The sequence below is a fragment of the Haplochromis burtoni genome, unplaced genomic scaffold, assembly GCF_018398535.1.
Source record: "Haplochromis burtoni strain Fernald_Lab_line unplaced genomic scaffold, NCSU_Asbu1 Contig_21, whole genome shotgun sequence".
In the NCBI taxonomy this organism is placed as follows: domain Eukaryota; kingdom Metazoa; phylum Chordata; class Actinopteri; order Cichliformes; family Cichlidae; genus Haplochromis; species Haplochromis burtoni.
This window is the reverse complement of record NW_024582382.1, coordinates 323040-333558: the sequence shown is the minus strand read 5'-3', so window position 1 is coordinate 333558 and position 10519 is coordinate 323040. Positions and strand designations below refer to the sequence as shown.

General features: G+C 38.8%; 1 protein-coding gene across 1 annotated transcript in view; it reads left to right on the top strand.

The window, feature by feature from the left end:
* Positions 1 to 10012, top strand: part of itgb3a (integrin beta 3a) — an 11729-nt gene extending 1717 nt beyond the window's left edge. The window contains exons 3-15 of the mRNA XM_005920390.3: positions 178 to 382; positions 640 to 892; positions 1039 to 1201; positions 1499 to 1660; positions 1748 to 1843; positions 1931 to 2020; positions 2135 to 2269; positions 2350 to 2779; positions 6692 to 6914; positions 7306 to 7406; positions 7643 to 7759; positions 8148 to 8314; positions 8693 to 10012. Of these exons, the coding sequence (XP_005920452.1) occupies positions 178 to 382; positions 640 to 892; positions 1039 to 1201; positions 1499 to 1660; positions 1748 to 1843; positions 1931 to 2020; positions 2135 to 2269; positions 2350 to 2779; positions 6692 to 6914; positions 7306 to 7406; positions 7643 to 7759; positions 8148 to 8314; positions 8693 to 8758 (2208 nt within the window). The 3' untranslated portion in view covers positions 8759 to 10012. The remainder of the gene's footprint in view (positions 1 to 177; positions 383 to 639; positions 893 to 1038; positions 1202 to 1498; positions 1661 to 1747; positions 1844 to 1930; positions 2021 to 2134; positions 2270 to 2349; positions 2780 to 6691; positions 6915 to 7305; positions 7407 to 7642; positions 7760 to 8147; positions 8315 to 8692) is intronic.
* Positions 10013 to 10519: the final 507 nt, after the last annotated feature.

The window sequence follows — 10519 nt, the reverse complement described above, 5'->3', positions numbered from 1 at the left end:
GGGGTTAACATCCAGATGCCTAAAGGGATTCATCATAATGTCTGGAGACTGGGGTTCTTTTGTTTGTTAAGAAAATGTATAAACCACTACACTATGGAGCCACTTGCTGTTGTATTATATACATTAAATTAACTAATGAATGCAAAAGGCCCAACAGTATGGCTGTGATTGTTTCAGGAGTTTGGGAAAGGGGCATCTGGCAAAGCTCGCTGTGACCTAAAAGAGAATCTACTGAAAGAAGGATGCAGCGCAGCGTCACTGGAGTTTCCCTCCAGCACCCTCACTATTCAGCAGGATGTGCCGCTTAGTGACAAGGCATCAGGAACAGCTAAAGATGTTACTCAGATCAAGCCTCAAAAACTCCAGATGACTCTAAGACTAGGTATGTTAACACCCAACCAGATATCATCTGTATAAAGATCAGGAGATACATGCAACAGCACCATTATGCAACCGGCCATAAAGAGTCATTATTATTGTTCTACATGTAGAAATAGCATGACGGATGTAAACTGATATTAATATTACATCTTTTTCTCCTGGTAGTAGACACTTTTTGAGTTAATTGTGCTGTGTAGTTAATCAGTTTTATCCTCTGTCCCTTGTCCAACCCTGCGATCCTCTTCTTGTTCCCCTCAGGTGATGCCAAACGTTTCACTGTGTCTGTGAAACAGGTGGAGGATTATCCCGTGGACCTCTACTATCTGATGGATCTCTCATATTCAATGAACGATGACTTGGCTCGCCTCGTCACCTTGGGCAACGATCTTGCTGCAGCCATGGGCAAAAAAACAAGCAACCTGCATATGGGGTTTGGGGCCTTTGTGGACAAGACTATGTCCCCATACATGTACACTTTTCCTTCACAGGCAATCAGTAATCCGTGCTATGGGTAGGTATGATGCAGGCTGTTGTTAGGTTTAAAGTAGATAAGGAGCTCTGGTGGAGATTTTTCTACCAGATGTGTTTAGCAACTTGAAATTGATTTTCCTTTTTCACTGATTCACTTTCCCACTATCTCACGCTTAATATAAACAGGATTGGTGTACAATGCCAGGCTCAGTTCAGTTTCAAGAATGTGCTGTCACTGACAGAGAAGGTATCTCGTTTCACTGAGGAGGTGAGGAAACAGCAGATATCGAGAAACAGGGATGCTCCAGAGGGTGGATTTGATGCTGTCATGCAGGCGGTGGTGTGCAAGGTATAAATAGCATAAATATGTCAACTACAGATACACATCCTCAGAGATTTTGCAACACAGTATGACCCTATGGAAAAGAAAAATAATGTTTTCTTTTCCTACAGTAGCTGATGTTATATACACATAAGTCTCTAAACATATACTTTTCTATTATCAGCTCCTTTTGAATTTTTGTAACACATATTGGTAGTTTTTTCAACTTAATTATACATTTGCTGTATGCTTTATCTTTTTTTATGGTATATTTAACTTTTTATATTATATTTTATATTATATTTGTGTATCCATCATAATTAGGATAAGATTGGCTGGCGTCCGGATGCGTCACATCTTCTGGTGTTTACCACTGATGCCAAAACTCATATTGCTCTGGATGCGCGCATAGCTGGTGTTGTCCAACCGAATGATGGAGAGTGTCACCTTGATAGTGACAATCTTTACAACAAATCTACAGTGCTGGTAAAGAGAGACAGTTAAATGCATAATTTTAAATGTTTTTGGACAAAGTGCTGCTTTTCCAAACTATGTTCTTCTGGTGTCTTCCAGGACTATCCCTCTTTGGGGCTATTAACGGAAAAAATGACCGCAAACAACATAAATTTAGTTTTTGCTGTGACCAACGAAGTGATACCAATTTACGATGTAAGGAAAATGGACTGCTTGTGTCACGTGATAAATTTACTATTGTAAAAAACTTTCACTATCTTACCACCATGTCTCTATTGCCAGGAATACAGTAAGCTTATTCCAGGCACAACCGTGGGAACTCTGTCTGGTGATTCTGGGAATGTTATTCAGCTTATTGAGCAGGCATATGCGGTAAGGAGTTTTTGAGGTTGGAAAGACAAGTAGAATTTGCAAAATAATGTTGTCTATTTGATCTGTAAAGGTACACTAGAACCAATATGTGATTTATACCTTTAATCTGAGCAGAAAATTCGGTCTAAAGTGGAGCTGGAGCTGTTGAATGTCCCAGAGGAGTTAAATCTTTCTTTCAACGCCACTTGTCTAAATGGAGAGGTCATCCCCGGAATTAAGTCCTGTACTGGCCTCAAGATTGGAGACACAGTAAGTAACGGTTCAGGAATCTTCAGTATGCATCCAGTATTTCTACACAGACTATCAAAGAGGCATTTCTTCCTCTTCAGGTGTCATTCAGTGTTGAGGCTCAGTTGCGGAGCTGTCCTAAGGAGAAGAGTCGCACCTTTACCATCAAACCTCTTGGCTTCAAAGATGCCCTTGAGGTTACGGTGGATTTTGCCTGTGGTTGTGAGTGTGAGGCAAAGGCACAAGCCAACAGCCCCCTCTGTAGCAACGGCAACGGGACCTTCAGGTGTGGTGTTTGTCAGTGTCACCCAGGTCGGCTGGGCCCGCATTGTGAGTGCTCACTTGAAGACTACAGTCCATCTGATAATGCCAACTGCATCCGGGAACCAGAGGGCCCAATCTGCAGTGGAAGAGGCGACTGTCTGTGTGGACAGTGCTCGTGTCATACAAGAGAGTTTGGTCAGGTGTGGGGAAAGTACTGTCAATGCGATGACTTCAATTGTCTGCGCTTTAAAGGAGCTCTGTGTTCTGGTGAGTAAATTGTTGTTGTTGGGGTTTTTTTATCGTCAAATCTTAAACCATCAGTTTAACATTTTGCAATAGCACAAAACCTGATGCACAAACTGTATATCAGTCTTCACTGACAGAACAAATTTCCTCCTGAGCAAAATCAAGACACATTGCTTCATCAAGGTGCAAAAAGCTTTTAGCTTCACATAAGAACCAAGAGGAACACACACGTGCCACACCCAATATATTTAGGTCAGACAACCACATTAAGTACAAAAAACAATTTTTTCTCATACACATGGCCTTTCACGGCCACATCCAGGTCATCGTGACACTCAATCCGTAGTCGATCAAAGTAAACCTGCAGTGGTATGTGCAAGTATATTATTCTAAAATCATGACATTTAAAAAGTCTGTAGTAAGGATCTAGAGAAATTCTAGAGACTTTGCAAAAATGTCCAGGTTATTAAAACATCAAGCATATTTTCTTAGTTCTTAGTTTTGCGGTTATGTTTCCATGCTGATTTGGGGATTTACACAAAATCCCCCTTCACTCAATCAGCTTTTGAAAATATCAAATCATGGGCATTGAACTACCTGCAGGGCACTAAAGATACACAAGATAATATTATATCATATTAAAAGCTGTTTTCTTCACTAAGAGCAGGAAAAATGAAGTTTCTCTTCCCTTTTCCTTCCTTGCTCTGAGGCTTTGTTGTATGCTTTCTTCCTTTCTCTCTTTGTATATAAACATATCTCAGTTGGTTTACATAGTTTTCCTATTACATAGGTAGATAAGCCAAAAAACTAGGCTACTTAAAGTGCCTGTGCCATCATTAAGACAGTCTTTTCTTGCTTATAACAGACATGCAAATCAGTACAAAATTATTAAACATAAGCAATCATACTTATCAAATGACCAACGCTTTGTCAGACCTGCAAATATTATGTCTGTGCTCTGTAGAAGGCCAGTCAGAGAACACACCCATTTACTGCTATGTTTTTGTGATATGCAATTGCTATCTCTATCATTCCCAAATGCAAGTTGGTGCAACTCACTACAGAGTTACTCAATTACAATAATAAAACTTTAGTAAGCTTTGTCCTTGAGTAATTTATTGTTGCAGCATTTTGGCTCTATGATTGGTAAGAAGGAGTATGACTAATAGTAGAACAGGAAACTGCTCTTTAAAAGAAATAAGGAAACTTTTCCTATTAGGGTTAGTACTCATTCTGTGTTTACTCAAACTTTGGAGTAAACATGTCAAGTACACGGACTTGTGTTACTGAGGTACCTCTTCTTTCTACGGTAATGAGGACACGAATACCATGAATCGCGTACTTACAAGCAAAGTTCATGGAGCTATAAGAAAGGGCATTCAGACACAATAAGTTAGCCTGAAAGATCCTGTCAGCTTTCATTACAGGACGTGTAAGAAATATCCATTTTAGAGATGCTAGTCAGTCACCCACATTTTTTAAAGTATATTATTGAAATTGGAGACAGTCCACTGTAATTTTCAGTAAAGTGCAGAAATATGACACGAAAGCCCCAAATTAGGCATGCATCCTCTGGAATCAAGTTTTACCTGAAATAAACATACATTGCCAAGCTGATATCCAAATGTGACATACTTGTGTCAACAAGGCAAATGCTCACACAGGTTCTTTCTTAAGGGAGATTAACTTTTGCAGACACAAAGCCAGTACTGGTGTAAGTCAGTCTATAGAGCATTAGTGCTAAACCGCAGTGTGTAGAAGTGGTATTTAAAGCATGAGTGTCTCTTGGCTGCATCTTAGTTGAAGCTACCACGACATAGGGCATAAAAAAAGTTAAATCTCTGTGACGTTCCCTGTGGGTGTGCAGATCTCCTACTGATATGAAGCTGTTTCAGGGCTCAAGAACAGGAGCCAGCAAGCACAGCCCCGGGGAGCACAAATAGGAGGGAGGAGACTACAGCAAAGTTTGCATTCCTCTGCTGATTTTTGTTTTTTTACCTTTCCTCATCAGTACACTTCACTTGATTCTGTTTCCGCTTCTTCTCCAACAATGTAAGGTTATGTTTTACTCTGTCTTTGTCCCTGTCCTTGTCCTGTTATCGTGGCCCCACTATTAACCTGTGCTGTGGGATTTGTTTAATTAACTGAATTACTGTGCTTGCTCACAAAGAAATGAGCATGATGTAAAACTAAAAACCCCTTTTCATGTTTGTGAATCATCTTTCAGTTAATGAAAGCAGCACAAATACTGACTCTTATTAAGTGTTGTGTAGAGAAAAACAAAAACTAACTTGTGACTCAAAGCATTTTTCTTGTTTCCAAAGCCTTTATACATATCTCAGCTCTTATGTTGTTGACAGAGTTACTGAGAAAGATTACACAACAACTCCACCGCCGGGCTTTATATGTGAAATTGTTAACCATTAACACGGACGGCCCTGCTTAAAACACATTTTAAAAAGAAAAGCCTCCGCTGATAGGGTGAGCACGGTGGAATTGTTTGTCGAAGCTTTGTTGATTTGTTTTGAGCTCTGGAATTAGTTACCCTTACACCTTCTGTGATCTTTCAGCACTAGTCACTCCCCCCTGTCTGATCCAGATGGACTGTGACTCACTCGCTTGGCTCATAATCATCCAATGCCAGTTTAGTTTCCTACCCTGTTGTCGCTGGAGCTCTGCAATAATATCCAAGGTGGTGTAATGTGCTGATGTGGGGTGTTGCACAGTAATGCAGGAAGAAAAGCTCACCAACTAATCTTCTCAGGAAATGGATGACAGCTTCCTAAAATGACTGGGTATTTCCATGCTTTCTGTGCTTCACAACATCTGAGGATGTTTGTGTCACTCTGTGTGTGCCTGCTTGCCCGATGGGATCAGGAATCATTAAACTGTACTTTCACAATAGAACATTTTCTGCCCTTCTCACAGTGGGGATGATTAAGGGAAATGCATGACGCCCATTGCTGAGTAATTCAGATGCAAAAACAGCTACTAAGTTATTGATTAACATAGCAGCATTTTCAAGGGAAGATTAGAATGATGTGGGAAGAATTCTGAAACAGATGATTGTTTTCAAACGCTGACTAGTCTTTTTTATTATTTAAACAAAACAGTTCAAGCAAAGGTCATGACAAAGGAGGCAAAGTTATCATTTTTTACAATGAATGACAATGAAGACCTAAATATAGACCTAAAACAATTAAGCAATAAAACCACATCACTTAAATCATAGTACATACACTCTTTACTTCTGGCGGCCCCTATGTGCGGCAGCCTGTTACAGCAGCTCTGCTCATTTCTGAGCTTCTTTCTTATTTCATCTTTATTTTCTCGTAATTTTTAACTGAAGTTTTAGCAGTTGGATTCTGCACGTACTACTGTTTCATGCTAGTTCTGGTCATTTTTCTAACAAATTTCCCACGAGTGGGTCTAATAAAGGTTTATCTCTCTCTCAAACACTCACTCTCTAATTCCACTTCCTTCAAAGAACATTACAGTGACCTTGCATTCATTTCACGAAGAATAACACTCATCCTATCTAAGCACACTAATTAGGTAAGTATGCACACAGACAAATGTGCACACAGATTCATTTATATTTATGCAAGTAGTATTTTGTAGGTTTGTGTCCCTCTTGTAGTTGTGCACTTAAACTGTATATTTTTGATTTCAAGTATTACAGAATAAATTTGAGCACTTTTATAGTCTTACCAAAAACTCACTTTATACCACAAATGACACTGTCTTTTTACAGAAACGTGCACACCTTACAGTCACACCTTGACCTAAATGAACCTACCCAGGTCTAGCCAGTCAGGCTGAAACCTATATTTAATCCCAGGATCTTTTTGCTGTGCCTCTACCACCATGTTAGACACTGCATTACCATGCTGCCACAAAGAATTAGCTTTTCATTCTTTTTCATTCTTTCAGGTCACGGGAAATGTGATTGTGGGGTGTGCAAGTGTGATGCAGGATGGAAAGGAGAAAACTGCAACTGCACCACACGCACAGACACCTGCATGTCCAGCAGTGGTTTCCTGTGCAGCAGCCGGGGTATCTGTGATTGTGGAGTTTGCCTTTGCACTCAGCCTGGTGCCTACGGAGCCACCTGTGAGAAATGCCCCACCTGCCCTGATGCCTGCACGCTAAAAAAGTGAGTTAATCAGAGATGAAAAAACAACAGAAAAATCATATGAGAACTTGTAATTTTCAACCAAATGTAGACACATTTTCCTTGGACAAATTGATTTACCCTAAAAACAATTTCACTGGATTAGTGAGATATCTTGTTTAATTTTAGGGTAAGTGATTGATCAACTTATTGAACAATTATCAAATCATCCCTATGTGTAGACAGCATACTTGGCTTCTACCTGTTGTTGGCAAAATGTTCTGCAAATAACTCAGTTTGCTTACGTTTTCCACATTCCATAACACAAACTACTCCTACACATTTTTTTAGTGCAGACGCTATCGTGTATAAGAGATGTAATGTGTGATGTCCGCTGAATGCATACGAAGTGAACCACTTACTGTTTTTGCAGGGAGTGTGTCGATTGTCTGCACTTCAAGAGAGGACAGTACATCAAAGACAACAGTTGTAATAGAATGTGCAGCGATGAAATTGAAGTAGTGGATAACCTGGGTGAGAACTCCACCATTTCTAGTCTCTTTATTGCTGCTATCCTGGCCTGTTGTGGTAATGTTGTATTTCTGCTTCAGATCATATGAGCATAATAAAATTAAAAGTATTTGGAGGTCTCATGAAAACATTGTGGTCAAAGAGTATTGTGGACTGCTCGATACTTTAGTCTCATAAACATACCTTAAAACAATGTATTACCTTGTTCTTCATCTTCACACGATCTCGTCCCACACAAGCGGAAAAACGCAATGGAGTAAACTGCTCGTACAAAGATGAGAACGACTGCGTGCAGCACTTCCAGTATTATGTAGATGTTGCCGGCAAATCCATTCTGAACGTCGTGAAAGAACCAGGTACTGTGAAAGTTTGTGTGCATTTATGGGATTCTTAAACTGCCAGAGAACTGAGCGTTATAATTTAGGCACATTATTAGGGGAGAATAGTGTGTGCTTGAGTTCCATTTCAGTCTGTTTTTCTGGACAGCCATAGCAACAGGGGAACAGTGTGTGCATCTTGTAATGTGTTATTATCTAAAGAACACATGATCAGCCAGTTACCCACATCCACACTCTCCCACACCACAGAAACTCAGACACATTGCATTGATGCTTCAAATAATTGTGAAATGTCTCTCACCAGATTGCATTGATTGCTTAACTTCTGATTGCACTACATTTCTTAGCAAACATGGTGCCAAAAACTGTGAATTAGCTCAGTTTCTCCCTCTCTCATGTCTGTCAGAGTGCCAGCCTGGTGCTGACATCTTGGTGGTGCTGCTGTCAGTGGCTGGAGCCATTCTGCTACTGGGCCTTGTTGGCCTGCTCATATGGAAGCTGCTGGTCACAATCAAAGATCGCAGAGAGTTTGCCAAGTTTGAGGAGGAGAGAGCCAAAGCCAAATGGGATACGGTGAGAAATAACTCCACTGAAACACCAGAGTACAACAAAAGCAATATCGTTTGGCTTTCTATAACCTCTAGTGCTTTTAACAAATCTTTTTTCAATTTTAAGACCCAAACATGAATATGTATAGGGTTTTTTTTCTTTTTCTTTATTCTTTTGAATTTTAAATTGTTTCCATGATATTCATTTTTTACTTGCTTTTATTATTGTTCAGCACTTACTTTGTTTGTAACTTTGTTTTGAAAAGTGATTTTCTAAATACAAGTAAAGTAATGCCAATACACTGTAATAACAGAATATATCTGCCCTCTAGTCTAGCCTGCATATGGCAATGTTACATATCACTATGGAGCTGAAGTAAACACCACTGTTTTATTTTCATAGGCTAACAATCCTTTGTACAAAGGAGCCACCTCCACCTTTACCAATGTAACATATCGGGGAAACTAACGACTAATGGCCAAGAGGAAAATCTCAGGGGTCAACGACAAAGAGGGAATGTAGCAGCACAGAAATGGATTGCAAATGAACATACTGTACACTGTCATGTGACCAGCTACTGTAGCTGAAAAAGCAGTTAATGTGGTCAAGAACTTGATGTAATGATTGTACATAATATAAAAGGAAAAAACAAAACAAAATGTTTTGTTATAAAGAACAGATGGCTGTGTTCTTAGTCATTCTGTTTCTATACTGTTTCACTTCTGGTGTATTCTAAAATACTAAATGTGCATTTAAGAAAAGGAGATTGGTTGTTACTGTGGTTTCTCATTTTTGTGGTATTGTGTTCACCACTGCAATATTTTTTAAGATGAATATTTCTGTACACCCATTACCACTTCTCCTTTTTCCTAATAGTCAGGTATAACAGTAGCAGCAACGAAACTGCAAGAATGCAGCTACTGCAGATCTAGTTTATAGTGACGTCTGGGATGTACGCTGTGTTTAAACTTCCTAGGACCTGGCGTCCACATATGTGGACATCACATTTTGGGTTTTCTAGACCAAAATACTAAATTTTGCTCTACAAGGTCCTGATATCCACTTACGAGGACATTATAGTTCCACTGTTCTATCAAAATTTAAAGTGAATGTCCTCATATGTGGATCTCATTTTTCCCAGAAACAAAAATCAGGTAAAAAATAAAATCACATAATTCTTTGTTTTTACATTCATCAGGTCCCAATCAGCCCAAATAGCAAAGAGCAATTAAAAATGCATGCTATGAAAAAGTTTGGGTCTTAGAAGGTTAAATGCAAAAAAGAAATTGCCACTTCAATAATCTTATAACATAATTCTATAAAGATTTTCTTCTATTTTGGTGCTTTTGGGGATTTTTTATATATATATTTTTCTTTTGTAAAATATATAACTTATTCTGTGCTCTGTTGTACCTTTGCTTTTGTAAATGTAAGTCTGATTTGATTCAGTTCTCTACTGACCACCACTGTGCCACACCTTTTTAGCCTCTCTGAAATGTGACGTACATTTTGGTTTTACATTCGTGGTTCTCTCAGGATGTTTGCATTTTTTCACATCTTCTAAAGTTGTTAGCGGTTAAGTTGAAGACACAAATATTCAAGCAACTTTTGTGTGTCACTTGTGTGTTCCTTTGAAAAATGTATATATATTTTTTGCTTATTAAGATCTGACTTAAAACAGAAAATTGAAATTGCAATAAACATTCACTCATACACTCTTCAGCAAGGAGCTAATTGTTTTTGTTTGTTTTCTCCCAACTCTATTCATACGAAGAAAAATAATAAAATGATTTTGTTATGGAGGCATTGCAAGAAAATCAAATCCCTGCACAAAGAAATAGAAAATAAGCCTATAGTCACTTGATTTTATGCAATACTTTAATAATGAATTAGCTATGATCATGCACACAGTTTCACTGTGATGTGTGTTTTGGAAACTATATTCTGCAACAACTTATCTGCTATCAAGTTAGTCAACACTTCCTGTTTTGAAGCACACAGGATATTCTTTCACATATCTACAGTATGCAGTTCATGCAATATGATATACTTCTCTTCTATCTACATATTGCTGTCATCACTACAAGTATCCAAATTGTTACCCAGTACTGCTTTCAACTGCTTTGCATTCAGTATTTCAATATCCTGGCTTTGTTATGTCCCCAGGCTAGTCCAGGGGTTAGGGACTAACATAAAGTTAAAACAATGAAGGAGGAGTCAAAATGGTAT